This window comes from Argopecten irradians, chromosome 1 (genome assembly GCF_041381155.1).
Source record: "Argopecten irradians isolate NY chromosome 1, Ai_NY, whole genome shotgun sequence".
Taxonomy (NCBI): domain Eukaryota; kingdom Metazoa; phylum Mollusca; class Bivalvia; order Pectinida; family Pectinidae; genus Argopecten; species Argopecten irradians.
This window is the reverse complement of record NC_091134.1, coordinates 73055726-73079022: the sequence shown is the minus strand read 5'-3', so window position 1 is coordinate 73079022 and position 23297 is coordinate 73055726. Positions and strand designations below refer to the sequence as shown.

The 23297-nt window shown below is 37.8% G+C and overlaps 1 protein-coding gene across 1 annotated transcript; it reads left to right on the top strand.

The window, feature by feature from the left end:
- The first annotated feature begins 7415 nt into the window (after positions 1-7415).
- LOC138314185 (uncharacterized) lies at positions 7416-14258 on the top strand. Its single transcript, XM_069254384.1, has 3 exons — positions 7416-7591; positions 7830-12310; positions 12451-14258. Exons 2-3 carry the CDS (start codon positions 8161-8163, stop codon positions 14256-14258), a joined length of 5958 nt encoding a protein of 1985 aa, XP_069110485.1. The 5' UTR covers positions 7416-7591; positions 7830-8160.
- The last annotated feature ends 9039 nt before the right edge of the window (positions 14259-23297 follow it).

Here is a 23297-nt window from a genome sequence, read left to right as displayed (position 1 = left end):
AGAAGGGCTTATATCAAACAGTATGATTACCGACATCCAAGTGTTTACAAGCTTATAGAATTTCTTTCATGTAAATGTGTTAAAATTTTAAATAGATTGAGTAAATATTTGTTTCATGCTTCGGTAATAAGGAAAAATCTCCTCTCTGTGAAACGTTATAACGAAAGTTGACTTTTAACTGTACATTTATTTAACACCTCGCTATTTAATCATGTTAAATCTTACACGTCAATGGATTCTTTATATATTTATGTGCATGGGATTGTCCTCCGCCATCTTGTATATTATATGTGAATTTTGATTTAATATAATAATGTATATTGCTGCCTATATGCTGTATCGCATTTGGTTATTATATAACTTGTGAAAATTTTGTGAAACCAGGATGTTGTTTACCTGTACACAACGCCATTCACCGAACTCACCTGTAATTACCTGGTCGCGTGCAATATGCTATTTATATCGAGTATTTGGTATAGTCTTACTGTCAATCAGGTTAGGGCATCCGTTAATTGGATTGTGATTTGAATTATGGAAACCCCGTACATCTATGCTTAAGGTATTTTATTGTCACCTCCATTTTCAAAATAAAGATGTAAAAGTAAATGGAAATGAAATATCCCTGATCATACCTAGGAATACATATTACATATATATATGTCGTACACAGGTAAAACAATAATGGAAGTTTACTTATTCAGAAACAAAAATGGTTCTAAGAACTATTTCAACTAAAGGTTTAACCTTAAAAGATATTCCAGTCAAGTACTTCGGTAATTTCTAAGGTATTGGTAAAAAGTCTAAGTATGTATTTCACCGTTTCGAATCAACATGTATAGTCATACAAGAAGGGTTACAGCATTACCACACTAAATATACTTATTTAAAATACCAGTAAGTATGTTCATATATCACACTATTTAAATCTCGTATATGTGCTGTAGATGTATAGTACTAGACTTACCCTGTGTAGCCACGTGACCGTCTAGCTCATTATCTCTGAACCTTAGTCGACACTACCCGTAAATCACGACCAAAACCAACCGTTAGCGCTAAAAGCTAGGCGATTCGTTGAATGGGACTTGATTTTACATTCATCCAAAGCAATATCCTGACGTATTATCAAAAAAAAAAAAAAATAAAAAAAAAAAATGGCTGCACAAATCCTTTCAGGATGAAAAGAGATGCCCACAGGTGACAATTCATTCTTTACTTTATACAATTGACATTGATTTCTGCCTTATGATTATATATGTTGTGGATATGAGCATTCACTTTAGGTGTAAAACAAAGAATTTTGAGAATTCAAAGAGGCCCAACGGGTAAATATGTGCTTGCATAATAAGCTCTTAGTGGCTTATTAATGTCAGAGGCGAGCTTTGCTGTTATCAAACAACTCTTATTAAGATAAGCTTTAGTCATCATGTTTCGTCTGTTGTCGTTCGCCATGTGTAAAATTTTCTCATTTCGAACTTCTTTTCAAGTTGTACCGGTGCAATTTAGCTGAAACTTGCCTGAAATTATCCTGAATTGGTATCGGCAAAGTGTTTCGGGCTGATCCCAAATTAAAGATGGTCACAATGATACATATATAATTAATTTCTTATACGACTGTTATTGCCAAGGTTGTCAGATAACCGTTAAGGCATTTGGGTGTCTTGTTAATGTAACATTTAAGCCTGAATAACATTTTTATGTATATTCTGTATCTAATCAAAACTTTCTATCCAACCTACCAGGTGTGAGTGGGCCTACCAGGTGTGAGTGGATCTATCAGGTGTGAGTGGGTCTACCAGGTGTGAGTGGGTCTACCAGGTGTGAGTGGGTCTACCAGGTGCGAGAGGAACCTTAATAACGCTTGTTTGTTTTCTCTTTTTTTAAGTTCCATAAAAAATAGTTTTTATTGAAGTTATGTATCCTATTATTGGAAATTATAAACAGTTATGTAGTCTTGGGTCTGATGAATCTATATAATATGGATGTTGTTGTAAAATATAACTTTATTACCTATTCTATAAAACAGTGAAATTGAAGAAACTGATTTAAGACATGTGCAAAAATAATGTAAACGCTGCACGGTCATAACTATGATAAAAAAACCAATAAGAAAAATTGTCGTTTTTAAATCACATTAAAAATGTTTTGTGGATGGAGATTACTGAATACCCTAATCTTGAATTATCCGTCTTAGACCAACCCATCAAAGAGATATAATGTGATATATAGAATATTATATGGCTCAATACAAATGTTCCATTTAAAGTTGTTTTTTCAAAGTCTTTGTGCGTATATCACAAAGATAGGAAATGTATTCAATTAATAAACGAAGAAGTAGGAGAGCAAATTAATTATTTGAATTACTAAATGTTACAGTGTGCTCATGATCTGGCTATAAGGCCATTTCACAGATGAAGTTTTGGAAGTATTTTTTCATCATTAATAGCAATGAGTTTGGGCATCATAGTAGTTGTGAATTCTACATCAAATTGAACTCTTACTACAAATTATATTATTACATTCAGCACCAGTCCAGACAACAAAGTCACACCATGGTAGACCAATAATGCCCATTTCACCTTGAACTTGTGCATGATACTCCTAGTCTTTTCTTAGTTCTGATCCATTACTACCTTGTGTAAGACAGAAAGAGGGATCATTCAGGTTGACTATATCTTGGACTTAATTTCCAAAATCCTCTCATCCTCTTGCTCAAGAATGTCAGCCCAGTATCTCTTACGTCCACATCATCTCCCAGGATAGACCTCAATGTGGCATACTCTCTCCTAGCACATGCTTCAGGGTCCTGGTCTCATTCTACTGCAGCAGGTGGTAAATGGTACCTATCAGAAACATGTTTATGATTAAATATAAATTTGGATAGTTCTAGTTTATCACAACACGTAAAAGAATATACCATATTTTTCAATTGGGTTTCTCAATTGGCCCATCCAGATCGGGTAGGGGCCTTTGTTGAATGTTGTATGGTTATTGTTTAAACTGTCATTATGTGGATATCAAGGGTCATTTCAGTATAACCCTGATATATGCCTAGTCAATAAGCTAGAAAGAGGTTGGCAGCTCCATTTGACAAAATAATGGGGACATGTTACAGTTTTATGTACATTATTCATGTTGAAATTAACTTGACAAACATACCCTTAGATCAAGGGTATGTTCTAACTTTAATTTCGTTATTAAGATTACTGATATTTTACAATATGTACTCACTTGCTGAGGTCTGATCATTCGATAATCTGTTTGATAAGGCTGTTTGGATTATTCCGGCTTTCAGAACTTTTCAAAAAGATAGAACTGGTGGCCTACCTTTGTGCAAGTCAATCCACATCGGACAACTCCTCTGTCCTCTGGTGGATTGCTCTATAAACTTACCCATTTCATCATCAATGGTCAGGGAGAAAACTGAAATAGTTAATATAGTTACAGTTTGTTAGTGAGTTACATTATGTACATAGGTAAACAACTAAATTCCATAAGCAAACGCATGGATTGTAAACATGCTGTTACATTATATACTTGTAAAACTTACTTAGGTAAATTAATTTTATAAAAGATTGTTTTCATGCCAGATGTATGTTTATTCTATGTATGTTGATTAACCTTATGCTGATTAAAATTGACATATATGAACACAATTTACACGCTTTGTTGTAATTCCCAATTTGGATTACAATACGTTGTCTTCTTCAATACATGTACATTACAACTTGTCTAAACTTAATAACATCAGTATAGCCAGGTTTCTAGATTATACAGATTTAATTACTATAAATTAAAACGCAAAAAAGCTACACAATTAAGCCAGAATAGACAGGTTACATATTGAACAAGGACTAGTTTTGACAAGTTATATTGTCCGCGTATGTAATTTATACATCGATGAACATTTTATAGAAAATTCTTACAAATTATCATCATGCAGAGTATGAAGTTTAAAGCTCTCTAAGTATGTGTGCATTACCTGTCCCTGGTGTAATCACAAGGGCTCCCATTTCATTTTGACAAGGATCAGCTTCGCAACTGATGCTGACCTCTTCAGCAACCTCTGGTTCTGGTACATCATCTGGGATGTTCCATAAGTGGGTTAGTCCTAGAATTTCATCAAAATAAATTTCATGAATATAGTTTCCCTAATTACATACATGTACATGCAAGAGGACGCCACTTAGTTCTCTGAGAATCTATAGTTAGCAAATAGATTTCTTATGGTTGACTTGGAGGGCTATAACATAGCAGTCCAAACTTACATGTAGCACAAAATACAGATTGAATATATCTTAATGACATACCAATACTGGGAAATATTTTACTTAGCTCTTGGAGCTGATTAGAAATATATTGCCCATCAATGTCTCGGTCCTCTGGGTGACGAGGGTCAAACTTTATTGATGTCGCCCGTTCTGATGATTCTCTATCATGTTGGGGTCGTGAAAAAGTCATATGACTCACAGATCTAGGATCTTGAATAATTTTCCTCGGGACCACCCATTTACACAGTTTTGAGGTACAGCTGTCTTCCTGAGTCTGTCTGTGTTTACCATTTAGGGTAAACAGGAGGCCATCAATATGGCTGCAAGACCGGGCTAATTTATAAAATGAAAAATATTATTATTCTATGGAAGTATATAAATAATTAATGTATATTAAAATACATTGAACAATTTATATTTTCTTCATCTTAAAGAAATATATTTGAATGAATATAAAATATTCCAATCATCTTATAACATTGATTATCATTATTTTTCTTCTACAAACGTGACAAAGATGCAACACAACATACCTACATCCCTGTAGTAATCACAACACAACATACTGACATCCCTGTAGTACTCACAACACAACATACTGACATCCCTGTATAGTAATCACAACACAACATACTGACATCCCTGTAGTAATCACAACACAACATACTTACATCCCTGTAGTAATCACAACACAACATACTTACATCCCTGTAGTAATCACACAACAACACACATACTACATCCCTGTAGTAATCACAACACAACATACTTACATCCCTGTAGTAATCACAACACAACATACTTACATCCCTGTAGTAATCACAACACAACATACTTACATCCCTGTAGTAATCACAACACAACATACTTACATCCCTGTAGTAATCACAACACAACATACTTACATCCCTGTAGTAATCACAACACAACATACTTACATCCCTGTAGTAATCACAACACAACATACTTACATCCCTGTAGTAATCACAACACAACATACTTACATCCCTGTAGTAATCACAACACAACATACTGACATCCCTGTAGTAATCACAACACAACATACTGACATCCCTGTAGTAATCACAACACAACATACTGACATCCCTGTAGTAATCACAACACAACATACTGACATCCCTGTAGTAATCACAACACAACATACTGACATCCCTGTAGTAATCACAACACAACATACTAACAACCCAGAACAACTGACATCCCTGTAGTAATCACAACACAACATACTGACATCCCTGTAGTAATCACAACACAACATACTGACATCCCTGTAGTAATCACAACACAACATACTGACATCCCTGTAGTAATCACAACACAACATACTTACATCCCTGTAGTAATCACACACACATCACATCCGTATATCACAACAACATACTTAGTAATCACAACACAACATACTTACATCCCTGTAGTAATCACAACACAACATACTTACATCCCTGTAGCTACTACATCCTTGTAACACACATACTACATCCCTGTAGTAATCACAACACACATATACATCCCGTAGTAATTACTCATCCTGTAGTAATCACAACACAACATACTACATCCCTGTAGTAATCACAACACAACATACTACATCCCTGTAGTAATCACAACACAACATACTTACATCCCTGTAGTAATCACAACACAACATACTACATCCCTGTAGTAATCACAACACAACATACTTACATCCCTGTAGTAATCACAACACAACATACTTACATCCCTGTAGTAATCACAACACAACATACTTACATCCCTGTAGTAATCACAACACAACATACTTACATCCCTGTAGTAATCACAACACAACATACTGACATCCCTGTAGTAATCACAACACAACATACTACATCCCTGTAGTAATCACACACAACATACTGACATCCCTGTAGTAATCACAACACAACATACTGACATCCCTGTAGTAACACAACACAACATACTGACATCCCTGTAGTAATCACAACACAACATACTGACATCCCTGTAGTAATCACAACACAACATACTGACATCCCTGTAGTAATCACAACACAACATACTGACATCCCTGTAGTAATCACAACACAACATACTTACATCCCTGTAGTAATCACAACACAACATACTTACATCCCTGTAGTAATCACAACACAACATACTTACATCCCTGTAGTAATCACAACACAACATACTTACATCCCTGTAGTAATCACAACACAACATACTGACATCCCTGTAGTAATCACAACACAACATACTGACATCCCTGTAGTAATCACAACACAACATACACTGACATACCTGTAGTAATCACAACACAACATACTGACATCCCTGTAGTAATCACAACACAACATACTGACATCCCTGTAGTAATCTGAATCCCTGTAGTAACCAACACAACATACTACATCCCTGTAGTAATCACAACACAACATACTGACATCCCTGTAGTAATCACAACACAACATACTTACATCCCTGTAGTAATCACAACACAACATACTTACATCCCTGTAGTAATCACAACACAACATACTGACATCCCTGTAGTAATCACAACACAACATACTTACATCCCTGTAGTAATCACAACACAACATACTGACATCCCTGTAGTAATCACAACACAACATACTTACATCCCTGTAGTAATCACAACACAACATACTGACATCCCTGTAGTAATCACAACACAACATACTTACATCCCTGTAGTAATCACAACACAACATACTTACATCCCTGTAGTAATCACAACACAACATACTGACATCCCTGTAGTAATCACAACACAACATACTTACATCCCTGTAGTAATCACAACACAACATACTTACATCCCTGTAGTAATCACAACACAACATACTTACATCCCTGTAGTAATCACAACACAACATACTGACATCCCTGTAGTAATCACAACACAACATACTTACATCCCTGTAGTAATCACAACACAACATACTGACATCCCTGTAGTAATCACAACACAACATACTTACATCCCTGTAGTAATCACAACACAACATACTGACATCCCTGTAGTAATCACAACACAACATACTTACATCCCTGTAGTAATCACAACACAACATACTTACATCCCTGTAGTAATCAACACTTACATCCCTGTTGTTCTGTAACAAATAGTTACATTATACAATTATTTCGTATTATATTATGTGTCATAGATTCGGTACATCGCCGCTTTAAAATTTTATAGTTACATTAGAGTTATTCCCCTTTTGGTTCGCTCTTTTCGCAAGATACGCCATTGGAGGGCCTCGCACCATTAGTTTGGGTGGTCCAAAAATGTGAGTTTACAGAGTTTATAATCGTTTAGACTAAATGTAATTTCATTCCTATTGTATGTTATGTTATCGATCACTCATATTTACTATGAATAGGAAATATACAGTCGACATATTAAAGTAAATCATGTCAAATTAAGGTCATATCGTTTCGAGTAACATTTATTGCATTATAGCATAGTGTTGTTTGTTATGTGTTCTGTCTATCAGAAAGAGTAATTCTTCTTTCTGTTTGTTTCAGTTCTTCACTTTGTTTCATCGTAATTAAAATAAACCTCATACGCCGAGATATGGATTCGGGTTTTTTGTGTAGTATTTCGCCCCCCTCGTATCAGGATAGTGAAGAAATTTCGGACACTCTGTAATCGTGTTTCAATGCAGCCCGATAGACACTTGTACAACTACTCGTACTAGTCTCAGTGACCAATGGAACTGTTTTCGAACAAGCAATTTCGTACAAATTAGTGTCACACGTACCACTACTTAAAAACTACTTCATATAAGACTTTCCATATATATTACACATATACAGCCTCAATTTGTGTACAGTTAACTAGAACATTCGTACAAATATGTCGATCAAATCATCTGTAACTCAGGAAAACATTTTTGAAAGCCGAAGGACACGGGTCCTGACTGAGAAGGCCAAAGAACAATATGAACAAACATTAACCAAATTCAAGGATAAATTGTCCTCTGCTTGGGGAAAGTGCCAGTCTGAGTTGGACAATGTTATGTGTGCTAGTGATGATAACGTAGAAAATCTGAAAAAAGTAAGACTTTCTCTGTCAATAGTATATGGTGGATATTGCATGATTTCAGATGAATTTACGTCCTACATGGACACAATCAACTCTGCAGAAAGCCAAGGTGAAGTAGCTCATCACGCAACAAATTTCAAAAGATCAGACTTCATAGTAAAAAACGTCCTTAAACAGATAGATGTAAAAATTAGTTCCGCAGAATATGAGACTCGTTCCAATCGGTCATCGAGGTACTCCGATCATTCTGGTCGCACTTCACGACACTCCGATCGCATCTCACAACATTCGAACTCTAGCTCTGATGCCGCTAGAAGGAGAGCTAAGGCAGACGCTGCTAAGGTTCGCGTCGCATATGTACAAAAGGAAGCTGAGTTACGTAAACATCAAGCATTTATTGAGCAGGAGGAGAAATTACACTTAGCAAAATTAGAACGTCAAAAACAAGAACTAAATGCGGATATGTATGTTTTACAAGAACGCAAAAACTGTGCCGCAGCGGAAGCGGAAGCTGATGCACTTGAAACAATCAGTGCTGCAGGTGAAAGTATACATATTCCTGCACATCTCAATGTTCCTGTAGTGGATACTGTGTTGCGTACAGAGAAATATGTTAATTCGCTCACAAACATTGAAAATGGGTCGCTTTACGACACAAGGGAACCGAACATTGAAAATGTGTCACATTACGAAGCAAGAGAACCGCACTTTGAGAATATGTCGCGTTACGAAGCGAGGCAACCCAACATTGGAAATGTGTCGCGCGACGAAGAAAGACAACCGAACATGGAAAATGTGTCGCAAAATGAATTGAGACAACCAGTCATGAAGGAGAGCACTGTCGCGTCTGAACTTTCGCAATTTCTATTAAAAAAAGATCTAATATTCTCGCGACTACACAAGTTCGACGATTCACCCGAAAATTATGCTGCCTGGAGAACTGGGTTTTGTAACATCATGGACGAACTCAATGTCTCGCCACCTGAAGAACTTGACTTGTTAATACGTTGGTTAGGACCTGAATCGGTGAAACACGCGACAAGCATCCGTGCAGCAAGTACGTCAAACCCAGTTAAAGGTCTTTCACGACTATGGGACCGTCTTAATGAAAGGTACGGAAGCCCCCAAATGGTCGAGAGCGCACTCAAAACAAAACTAAACAATTTTCCCAAGATCACGAACAAGGAGTTCAAGCGATTATATGAACTTGCTGACATTCTTTCGGAAATTGAATCTGCCATGGAAAACCCGACATACCGAGAACTTCTCTCATACTTTAACACCACTGCTGGGATAAATCCTATAGTCTCTAAGTTGCCGCACAACATTCAGGAAAAATGGACAAATCATGCTGTTCGGTATCGTAAACAATTTGATGTTGTTTTTCCACCCTTTTCATGCTTCACAGAATTCGTGCGCGAGATGAGTCAGATAAAGAATGATCCAGGATTTGTCTTTGACAACGACACTGCGAAAGACAGCAGTACTCAGAAACAGGACAGAAATCCAGTTAGTCGTGCCCCCGCAAAGAAACGTGGAAACCAGTCGGCACCTCATGTCTCTACTTTCAAAACTGAAATCTCACCTACAGGAAACATGGAGTCTATCGACAGTTCATCGCTTTGTCCGTTGCATCACACAGGCCATTCGTTAAACTCCTGTCGTCAATTTCGATCAAAACCTATTGGAGTTAGGAGAAAATACCTTAAAGAAAAGAGGTACTGTTTCAAATGTTGTGACAGCACTGATCATGTGTACAAAAACTGTTCGAAGAACATAACATGCAATGTATGTCAAAGCACTGAACATCCGGGAGCTCTACATTTCGACGGCGGGGAGAAAAGTCGTGACAAAGAACCAGTAAAAACAGTCACCATACCACATAATGAGAAAGTTACGGCAAATTGTACGCGTATTAACAATGCCAGTGGCCGAAGTAAATCGTGTGCCAAAATCCTCAAGGTAAATGTTCACCCTACACAAGAGCCACAGAATACAGTAAAGATGTATGCGTTGTTAGATGAACAAAGTAATAGATCTCTTGTACGCCCTGCGTTTTTCCAACTTTTTGATAAAAAGTACGAAACTGTAAACTACTCGCTATCGACATGCTCTGGACTTGCTTCAGCTACAGGGAGGAAAGCATGTGACTTTACTGTCTCAGCACTTGATGGTTCATTTAATGCGGACCTACCATGCTTACTTGAATGTGACAATATTCCGAACGAGCGAGAGGAAATTCCAACTCCGGATGTTGCTTTGAGTTACCCACATCTTTCTGACCTCGCACAATACATTCCTGATCTCGACCCTAGTGTAGAAATTGTCATGCTTCTAGGCCGTGATATCCCTGAGGTACATCACGTACAAGATCAACGTATTGGTCCTTCCGGTTCACCTTACGCGCAACAACTCCATCTAGGATGGACAATAATTGGAGAAACGTGTTTAGGTACTATGCATCGTCCCGACACAGTCAATGTCAATAAGACTTATCTCATCAAGGACCGACCATCGCTTTGCAAACCTTGTCCCTACAATCTCCGAGTGAAGGAACGTGCACCTTCAGATACCACTGCGCACGACGAGTGTGAACACTCAATCTTCCAAAGAACCAGAGATGACGAAAAACTGGGTTTCTCTCGTGAGGACCAGGAGTTCCTGAAAATTATGGATAGAGACTTTACAAAAGACTTACATGGGCGATGGACAGCTCCACTACCATTTAAACCACATCGACCGCGTTTGCCAAACAACAAGTCCCAAGCAGTAAAGCGCGCTCATATACTTGACAATACACTGCGTAAGGATCCCATCAAGAGAGCACATTTCATAACCTTCATGCAGAAACTGTTTGAGCAAAAACACGCCGAACTAGCTCCACCGCTTCATGACGGTCAAGAATGTTGGTACTTGCCAATCTTCGGAGTGTATCATCCGAAAAAGAGAGACCAAATCCGCGGAGTCTTTGATTCATCGGCTAAACATGACGGGCTGTCGCTCAACAATGTCTTGATGTCCGGTCCAGACATGACCAACAATTTACCAGGGATCTTGTTGCGCTTCCGCAGAGAGCAGGTCGCAGTAACAGCCGACGTCCAGCAAATGTTTTACAACTTCTTTGTCTGTGAGGATCATCGAAATTTCTTGAGGTTCTTATGGTATCAAGATAATGACATGTCCAAGGACTTGGTTGAATACCGCATGTGTGTGCATGTATTCGGCAATACCCCCTCACCTGCGGTTGCTACGTACGGCCTTCGGAGAACTGCATGTGAAAACGCTGACAACTTTGGCTATGATATGAAGGAGTTCGTTGAGCAAGACTTTTATGTTGATGACGGGCTTATGTCGCTGCCATCTGCACCAGAAGCTATTGACCTCATGAAACGTACGCAACAAGCTCTCGCTACAGCTGGCATAAGGCTTCACAAAGTGGCTTCAAACAGCACACAAGTGTTAAAATCATTCCCCCAAGAAGACCTCGCAAAAGACTTAAAGGATCTGGAGATAGGTACAGACAGCTTACCTGTCCAGCACAGTCTCGGACTCAGTTGGGATCTTGAATCGGACTCATTTCTGTTTCGCATATCTCCAGATGACAAACCGTACACTCGTCGCGGTGTTCTTTCAGTGACTAATAGTTTGTTTGATCCACTAGGCTTTATCGCACCTGTTGCAATTGGAGGGAAAATACTGCTGCGCTCTATGACTACGGGTATGTTCGACTGGGATGAGACTCTTCCTTCAAAGTTCTATAATGAGTGGGAACGATGGAGAGATTCATTACATGATCTTCAGGACCTCAGAATTCCACGTCAGTATACTTCATCATCCTTCAAAGAGTGCGAGAACATCAGTGTCCATGTTTTCTCAGACGCTTCAGAGAAAGCTATAGCCTCTGTCGGTTACTTGTTGACAGCATGTGAAGATGGAACTCAAGAGCTAGGGTTCATCTTGGGTCAGACCAAGGTTGCGCCACTTCATACCACGACGATACCACGACTTGAGCTATGTGTGCTGCTGTTCTTGCGATAGAAATCGCGGAAACTATATCTGAGCAACTCAATCTGCCGTCAAGCATCTTTCGCTTCTACACAGATAGTAAAGTGGTTTTAGGATACGTGTATAACCAGACCCGCCGTTTCTATAACTACGTGTGTAATCGCGTAACGAGGATCCGCAAGAGCTCAACTCCTGAACAGTGGAACTTTGTATCAACAGAACATAACCCCGCTGACCAAGGAACTAGACCTATTCACGCAAAGGACTTGTTGGAAAGCAAGTGGCTCCACGGTCCCACGTTTCTCCTCGAAGGAACAGAGTTCTCCGACGACCTTGTTCCAGAGGTATCGGCTGACGATAAGGAAGTTCGGCCAGAGGTATCCTGTCTCCTCACCAAGGCAAAAGTATCAGGTGAGACAATTCTTAAGCGCTGTGAAAAGTTTTCCAATTGGCATCAGTTGGTTACGGCTATGGGAACTTTGATTAAATTAGCAAGGCGAATTGGTGGAGGGAACTTACCTTCAACTCCGAGTTGCCTCGAGTCCTTCTCGCGTGCACAAACTTTCATTCTACAACTTGTTCAGCGAGACACCTTTCCGACGGAAATCGAATGTTTGTCATCTGGCAATCCATGTCCTAGAGATAGTCGCATATCTGCTTTGAACCCGTTTCTGGACCAGCATGGTCTCCTGCGCGTGGGAGGACGTTTGAAACACGCAAAGATAGACACCAACGAGAAATATCCGATCATCATTCCCAGCGCTCATCATATATCCACTCTCATTGTGAGACACTATCATGAACAGATGAAACATCAGGGTCGCCATCTCACCGAGGGATCTATCAGGTCGGCTGGCTTTTGGATTGTTGGTGGCAAGCGCCTTATATCGTCTATCATTCATAAGTGCGTCACGTGTAGGAAGTTTCGAGGCAAGGAAGGGAACCAGATAATGTCAGATCTGCCAAAAGATCGTGTCGTACCAGGACCGCCATTCTCCTCTGTGGGCGTCGACGTTTTCGGCCCGTGGAATGTTGTCGCACGTCGGACAAGAGGTGGTGTTGCCAACAGTAAACGATGGGCCGTGCTATATACATGCTTGACGACTAGAGCCATTCACATTGAAGTCGTTGAAGAACTTAGCACCTCAGCATTCATCAACGCGACTCGTAGGTTCATCGCCATCAGAGGAAAAGTGACGGAATTCAGGTCAGATCGAGGCACCAATTTTGTGGGCGCTACCGACTTGATGAGAATCGACGCTGTAAATGTAGAGGATGGTCCATTGAAGGAGTTTTTGTTTAGAAGTGGAACAGTATGGATCTTTAACCCTCCACATTCCTTCCATATGGGCGGAGTGTGGGAGCGGATGATAGGTGTTGTTCGACGGATCTTAGACTCTATGCTTTTCCATACTACGACTAAGGACCTAACTCATGATGTGATTACTACATTTATGGCGGAAGTCACTGCAATGGTAAACGCGCGACCTTTACTTCCTGTCTCTACTGACCCGGATAATCCAACAGTTCTGAGTCCCAGCATGTTACTTACACAGAAACCAGCTGAAACAGGAGAGTACATCACCGACACTAACAGTAAAGACATGTACAGAGCTCATTGGCGTCGAGTTCAAGCGTTAGCCAACGTTTTCTGGAAGCGTTGGCGTCTCGAGTTCCTTCAGTCTCTCCAACAACGTCGCAAATGGACTGTTCGCAGACGTGATATGCAACCTGGAGATATTGTGCTAGTTATAGAAAAGGACTCCCATAGGAACAACTGGCCCATGGGACTTTCCCAGGTGACGACGGTCATGTGCGCACCGTCACAGTTCAGTTATATCGCAATGATAAACAAAAAATCAAAAACTATGTCAGACCCATCACGGAACTTATCGTACTCTTAGAAAAAGAGAATCAGTAATTTGTGCCAATCATGGGAAATTTAGAGACTAATTTCATGGACATTCAAGTGTATTAATGAACTAGTTGATTCCCCTGTAGGTTAAAGTGACCACTACGAACTGAAGTATACTTGAAAGGCTTATTAGTTGTATGTTTAACTATAGTGGTATTTCCCATACTCAATACCAGACGGGGAGTGTTCTGTAACAAATAGTTACATTATACAATTATTTCGTATTATATTATGTGTCATAGATTCGGTACATCGCCGCTTTAAAATTTTATAGTTACATTAGAGTTATTCCCCTTTTGGTTCGCTCTTTTCGCAAGATACGCCATTGGAGGGCCTCGCACCATTAGTTTGGGTGGTCCAAAAATGTGAGTTTACAGAGTTTATAATCGTTTAGACTAAATGTAATTTCATTCCTATTGTATGTTATGTTATCGATCACTCATATTTACTATGAATAGGAAATATACAGTCGACATATTAAAGTAAATCATGTCAAATTAAGGTCATATCGTTTCGAGTAACATTTATTGCATTATAGCATAGTGTTGTTTGTTATGTGTTCTGTCTATCAGAAAGAGTAATTCTTCTTTCTGTTTGTTTCAGTTCTTCACTTTGTTTCATCGTAATTAAAATAAACCTCATACGCCGAGATATGGATTCGGGTTTTTTGCGTAGTATTTCGCCCCCCTCGTATCAGGATACCTGTAGTAATCAACAGTGAAGTTAATAATTCGTGTATTACTAACATGAATTACTTAAAGAGTAGAAATTCTTACCCAATAGGCAAAAGGCATACTGCAAAACAGGACCTTCATTAGGGCTGGTAATAAGGCATAAATATACTGTATAATTGTCTTTTTCATGGAGGCCAAACACGAACCTTTGATGTACATAATGTCATCACTGATCTTAGAAAATCATGAATATATGATTTTATAAACATACTTTTTGTTATTTTGGACTGTGGTTTAAAAGCTCGCCACTTTTGTCTTTCTTATTCCTCACCAAAATACAACTGATATTTTAAGACACTAACCATCATTCTCTTTATAACATCTATATGCAGGTTTTTCAAATATGCCTATAGGCCTACATTTGTTTGATATAATCTGACTACAGTCAGATTACATCATTCTCTCTATATAACATCTATATGCAGGTTTGTCTAATAGGCCTATAGGCCTGCATTTGTGGGATATAGTCCGACTACAGTAAGTTTACAGTCCACATTATATATTAGAAGTTGACAGGTGTAAACATACAATGTACACCAACTTGTAAGATGCAATCCCAAATTAATGTATGGATGACAAAACATGTATGTCAGTGAATTGAATGATCTATAAAACAAGATATGCCGGTGTCCTCGGGTCCATTTGTACAGCAGAGCGATAGATCAACGTTACCTTAGAAACCCTTTAAAATTCTCAACCCCTCTGTAAGGACAGAAAGCACGGGATCTTGATATCATGAATGTGTATATTACCTCAAAACTAGGGCTGGGCAGTTCCAGATATGGTATCGAATTGTATGCACACTGATGGAAAGGAGGCAAAGTTGGTCGTCCATCCAGTCTCGGATGGAGTCCGGTCAAACTGGTGTTTTGGTCGACAACTGGAGTGATATTCTTCTCGGACACACCACTCGTAAACAAGAAATCTATAGAGCATCTTTGGTTTTCTTCTTGACGCCAAACCCTTTACTTATACACATTTGCTGAAGAGTTGTTTTCTTAAAGCTGACAATGCAAGTTAAAATTATTAAAATTATTTTTTTTTAAATAAGTGTACTCGAATTTCAAGAATCGTTTATGAGACATTCCCCGGTTGAGGACAGCCATTTCTGTTTTACATTCCGACGACTCACCGACCCCAATATAAAGCACGTGAATCGACACACGTGCGCTCATTCATGTACATATACACCTAGCAGTCCACAGTATATATCACCTACAAATAGGTAAACAAAACCCTCACCTGTAAAACGATATTGGACTTGTTTTAGCAAGAAAACATGTCAACTCCTCTAAGTTGTCATTTAGATGTTTCTCAAAATAAAATTTCAACGCAAGTGAATAGAAATCCAAACAATAATCCGTCCACATATCTCCACGTATATCATCGTACTCGATGCACTCAACTGACCATATACACGTGACTATAGTACCTGACCCGAAAGAGCGACAACTATCAAGAACACACACGTGTCGATATACATGTACATGCACGTGTAAAACCTAGTGTATATTGAAGTCTTTTATTAGTTCGTATTGGACATATGTTGGGATATAGCTGACAACACATTCATCTATTACTTCAATGAAATATTGTCAGGTGAGTGCAGTGTTTATTTTCAATTTGACATTGTTATTTGCAATATCGGGGCATGTGTATCTGAGACAAGACATGTTTAGAATGACACACGTGTGTCAAGTGTCCCATGCTTTATATAGAGGGTTTGCCAGTGAAGGTTACTAAGCAGAGCAAAAGAAAAATGGCTGCCTCTTCCTTAGATACCGCACTGTCATAACTAGGGGATGAATAGTGACGAATTGAATGAATCAGCTTAATTGCCATAATGCATACCACGTTCTGCTTTGCCGTTACGTTTGCACGGTGACTTACTAGTGTTAACTGATTAGATATAGACCGACTACATGTGGAAAACACGAGTTAGAAGTACCACGTATTACCAAACCAATAACACACGACAGGGTTGACATTTTGGGGTACATCAGATCTCGTTCGAATAACTGTCTTTTACTAGGTTCATGAAGAGAATATACTAAAACTTTGGCCTTGTGGACATCAATTTCATCTTTGAAGCATTTTTCTTGGATTTGTTTGTTTACTATGACCTGTTCTTTGGAGTAATAACGTCTTAAATATGTAAGTTTCCATTTATGAAATAATATAATACTTATTTTTTTCCATCCTAATTGTTTATCTAAATAGTAAATGTAGAACTATTCGTAAACACTATCTGACGCTCTTGAGATATGACCTATATTGTGATTGGTCAGCCACGTCTGCTTTTCCATATGAAATCGAACAGTTTCTATCTCGTCTGTTTTACATATTGGCATGCAGACAGTTATTCTGCACTGTACATTGTACTTTTTAGTTTTATCACATGTCGTTCAGCAACACAAGCGGAAGCATGGAAATGGCCTTTACTTACCAAACATGTAGTTAGATTTAACCACAAATGTGTCATAATAATCTCAACATATACACCACAATTCGATGGCTCAAGGAGTCCCGTTACAGTATTTACAAAACGATGTGTTTAGACCCGTCAATTACTGAATCCAAAGCAATATCCTGACGTATTATCAAAAAAAAAAAAAAAAAAAAAAAAAAAAAAAAATGGCTGCACAAATCCTTTCAGGATGAAAAGAGATGCCCACAGGTGACAATTCATTCTTTACTTTATACAATTGACATTGATTTCTGCCTTATGATTATATATGTTGTGGATATGAGCATTCACTTTAGGTGTAAAACAAAGAATTTTGAGAATTCAAAGAGGCCCAACGGGTAAATATGTGCTTGCATAATAAGCTCTTAGTGGCTTATTAATGTCAGAGGCGAGCTTTGCTGTTATCAAACAACTCTTATTAAGATAAGCTTTAGTCATCATGTTTCGTCTGTTGTCGTTCGCCATGTGTAAAATTTTCTCATTTCGAACTTCTTTTCAAGTTGTACCGGTGCAATTTAGCTGAAACTTGCCTGAAATTATCCTGAATTGGTATCGGCAAAGTGTTTCGGGCTGATCCCAAATTAAAGATGGTCACAATGATACATATATAATTAATTTCTTATACGACTGTTATTGCCAAGGTTGTCAGATAACCGTTAAGGCATTTGGGTGTCTTGTTAATGTAACATTTAAGCCTGAATAACATTTTTATGTATATTCTGTATCTAATCAAAACTTTCTATCCAACCTACCAGGTGTGAGTGGGCCTACCAGGTGTGAGTGGATCTATCAGGTGTGAGTGGGTCTACCAGGTGTGAGTGGGTCTACCAGGTGTGAGTGGGTCTACCAGGTGCGAGAGGAACCTTAATAACGCTTGTTTGTTTTCTCTTTTTTTAAGTTCCATAAAAAATAGTTCTTATTGAAGTTATGTATCCTATTATTGGAAATTATAAACAGTTATGTAGTCTTGGGTCTGATGAATCTATATAATATGGATGTTGTTGTAAAATATAACTTTATTACCTATTCTATAAAACAGTGAAATTGAAGAAACTGATTTAAGACATGTGCAAAAATAATGTAAACGCTGCACGGTCATAACTATGATAAAAAAACCAATAAGAAAAATTGTCGTTTTTAAATCACATTAAAAATGTTTTGTGGATGGAGATTACTGAATACCCTAATCTTGAATTATCCGTCTTAGACCAACCCATCAAAGAGATATAATGTGATATATAGAATATTATATGGCTCAATACAAATGTTCCATTTAAAGTTGTTTTTTCAAAGTCTTTGTGCGTATATCACAAAGATAGGAAATGTATTCAATTAATAAACGAAGAAGTAGGAGAGCAAATTAATTATTTGAATTACTAAATGTTACAGTGTGCTCATGATCTGGCTATAAGGCCATTTCACAGATGAAGTTTTGGAAGTATTTTTTCATCATTAATAGCAATGAGTTTGGGCATCATAGTAGTTGTGAATTCTACATCAAATTGAACTCTTACTACAAATTATATTATTACATTCAGCACCAGTCCAGACAACAAAGTCACACCATGGTAGACCAATAATGCCCATTTCACCTTGAACTTGTGCATGATACTCCTAGTCTTTTCTTAGTTCTGATCCATTACTACCTTGTGTAAGACAGAAAGAGGGATCATTCAGGTTGACTATATCTTGGACTTAATTTCCAAAATCCTCTCATCCTCTTGCTCAAGAATGTCAGCCCAGTATCTCTTACGTCCACATCATCTCCCAGGATAGACCTCAATGTGGCATACTCTCTCCTAGCACATGCTTCAGGGTCCTGGTCTCATTCTACTGCAGCAGGTGGTAAATGGTACCTATCAGAAACATGTTTATGATTAAATATAAATTTGGATAGTTCTAGTTTATCACAACACGTAAAAGAATATACCATATTTTTCAATTGGGTTTCTCAATTGGCCCATCCAGATCGGGTAGGGGCCTTTGTTGAATGTTGTATGGTTATTGTTTAAACTGTCATTATGTGGATATCAAGGGTCATTTCAGTATAACCCTGATATATGCCTAGTCAATAAGCTAGAAAGAGGTTGGCAGCTCCATTTGACAAAATAATGGGGACATGTTACAGTTTTATGTACATTATTCATGTTGAAATTAACTTGACAAACATACCCTTAGATCAAGGGTATGTTCTAACTTTAATTTCGTTATTAAGATTACTGATATTTTACAATATGTACTCACTTGCTGAGGTCTGATCATTCGATAATCTGTTTGATAAGGCTGTTTGGATTATTCCGGCTTTCAGAACTTTTCAAAAAGATAGAACTGGTGGCCTACCTTTGTGCAAGTCAATCCACATCGGACAACTCCTCTGTCCTCTGGTGGATTGCTCTATAAACTTACCCATTTCATCATCAATGGTCAGGGAGAAAACTGAAATAGTTAATATAGTTACAGTTTGTTAGTGAGTTACATTATGTACATAGGTAAACAACTAAATTCCATAAGCAAACGCATGGATTGTAAACATGCTGTTACATTATATACTTGTAAAACTTACTTAGGTAAATTAATTTTATAAAAGATTGTTTTCATGCCAGATGTATGTTTATTCTATGTATGTTGATTAACCTTATGCTGATTAAAATTGACATATATGAACACAATTTACACGCTTTGTTGTAATTCCCAATTTGGATTACAATACGTTGTCTTCTTCAATACATGTACATTACAACTTGTCTAAACTTAAAAACATCAGTATAGCCAGGTTTCTAGATTATACAGATTTAATTACTATAAATTAAAACGCAAAAAAGCTACACAATTAAGCCAGAATAGACAGGTTACATATTGAACAAGGACTAGTTTTGACAAGTTATATTGTCCGCGTATGTAATTTATACATCGCTGAACATTTTATAGAAAATTCTTACAAATTATCATCATGCAGAGTATGAAGTTTAAAGCTCTCTAAGGATGTGTGCATTACCTGTCCCTGGTGTAATCACAAGGGCTCCCATTTCATTTTGACAAGGATCAGCTTCGCAACTGACGCTGACCTCTTCAGCAACCTCTGGTTCTGGTACATCATCTGGGATGTTCCATAAGTGGGTTAGTCCTAGAATTTCATCAAAATAAATTTCATGAATATAGTTTCCCTAATTACATACATGTACATGCAAGAGGACGCCACTTAGTTCTCTGAGAATCTATAGTTAGCAAATAGATTTCATATGGTTGACTTGGAGGGCTATAACATAGCAGTCCAAACTTTCATGTAGCACAAAATACAGATTGAATATATCTTAATGACATACCAATACTGGGAAATATTTTACTTAGCTCTTGGAGCTGATTAGAAATATATTGCCCATCAATGTCTCGGTCCTCTGGGTGACGAGGGTCAAACTTTATTGATGTCGCCCGTTCTGATGATTCTCTATCATGTTGGGGTCGTGAAAAAAAGTCATATGACTCACAGATCTAGGATCTTGAATAATTTTCCTCGGGACCACCCATTTACACAGTTTTGAGGTACAGCTGTCTTCCTGAGTCTGTCTGTGTTTACCATTTAGGGTAAACAGGAGGCCATCAATATGGCTGCAAGACCGGGCTAATTTATAAAATGAAAAATATTATTATTCTATGGAAGTATATAAATAATTAATGTATATTAAAATACATTGAACAATTTATATTTTCTTCATCTTAAAGAAATATATTTGAATGAATATAAAATATTCCAATCATCTTATAACATTGATTATCATTATTTTTCTTCGACAAACGTGACAAAGATGCAACACAACATACTAACATCCCTGTAGTAATCACAACACAACATACTGACATCCCTGTAGTAATCACAACACAACATACTTACATCCCTGTAGTAATCACAACACAACATACTGACATCCCTGTAGTAATCACAACACAACATACTGACATCCCTGTAGTAATCACAACACAACATACTTACATCCCTGTAGTAATCACAACACAACATACTGACATCCCTGTAGTAATCACAACACAACATACTTACATCCCTGTAGTAATCACAACACAACATACTTACATCCCTGTAGTAATCACAACACAACATACTTACATCCCTGTAGTAATCACAACACAACATACTGACATCCCTGTAGTAATCACAACACAACATACTGACATTCCTGTAGTAATCACAACACAACATACTGACATCCCTGTAGTAATCAACACTTACATCCCTGTAGTAATCAACAGTGAAGTTAATAATTCGTGTATTACTAACATGAATTACTTAAAGAGTAGAAATTCTTACCCAATAGGCAAAAGGCATACTGCAAAACAGGACCTTCATTAGGGCTGGTAATAAGGCATAAATATACTGTATAATTGTCTTTTTCATGGAGGCCAAACACGAACCTTTGATGTACATAATGTCATTACTGATCTTAGAAAATCATGAATATATGATTTTATAAACATACTTTTTGTTATTTTGGACTGTGGTTTAATAGCTCGCCACTTTTGACTTTCTTAATCCTCACCAAAATACAACTGATATTTTAAGACACTAACCATCATTCTCTTTATAACATCTATATGCAGGTTTTTCAAATATGCCTATAGGCCTACATTTGTTTGATATAATCTGACTACAGTCAGATTACATCATTCTCTCTATATAACATCTAAATGCAGGTTTGTCTAATAGGCCTATAGGCCTGCATTTGTGGGATATAGTCCGACTACAGTAAGTTTACAGTCCACATTATATATTAGAAGTTGACAGGTGTAAACATACAATGTACACCAACTTGTAAGATGCAATCCCAAATTAATGTATGGATGACAAAACATGTATGTCAGTGAATTGAATGATCTATAAAACCAGATATGCCGGTGTCCTCGGGCCCATTTGTACAGCAGAGCGATAGATCAACGTTACCTTAGAAACCCTTTAAAATTCTCAACCCCTCTGTAAGGACAGAAAGCACGGGATCTTGATATCATGAATGTGTATATTACCTCAAAACTAGGGCTGGGCAGTTCCAGATATGGTATCGAATTGTATGCACACTGATGGAAAGGAGGCAAAGTTGGTCGTCCATCCAGTCTCGGATGGAGTCCGGTCAAACTGGTGTTTTGGTCGACAACTGGAGTGATATTCTTCTCGGACACACCACTCGTAAACAAGAAATCTATAGAGCATCTTTGGTTTTCTTCTTGACGCCAAACCCTTTACTTAGACACATTTGCTGAAGAGTTGTTTTCTTAATCATCTTTAAATATTTCCGGGAAGCCGCCATCTTGTTGTTAATGATGCTTTGAGGAGTACTTATGTGCATGCGCCGGAAATAACACGAAAATAAAACGACACTACGAAATAAAGTCACTTTCTGGACTTCAGCATATTAGGTACAATTTCATGATATAAAAATCTGTAATTGTACATCAACGGACGAGAGATACATGTGCTATGGTTACACACAAAAGAAGAACGGCCTAGCCTCGGGTGACATTTTAAGTAATTCAGAAGCCTCCGTTTGTGCATCAAAATTAAAATTGGTACATTCAATATGGAGGGTTTGATTTAAATTTTTAATAAAAAAAAATAACTAAAATGTGTTTGAAATTAAAAGTGCATCTTTTAGCATTTAAAATGCTAGCTTTACTTCAAGCAAAACCAATGGTGCAGATTCAAGCAAAGATGGATAGAGCCTTTGTGTTTGGTCAGCCACGTCTGCTTTTCCATATGAAATCGAACAGTTTCTATCTCGTCTGTTTTACATATTGGCATGCAGACAGTTATTCTGCACTGTAC

Coding starts and splice junctions, on each gene's coding strand:
- LOC138314185 (XM_069254384.1), top strand. CDS start 8,161: ATGTCGATCAAATCATCTGTAACTCAGGAAAACATTTTTGAAAGCCGA. Junction 12,311..12,450: donor AGAGCTAGGGTTCATCTTGG/GTCAGACCAAGG, acceptor GCTTCTACACAG/ATAGTAAAGTGGTTTTAGGA.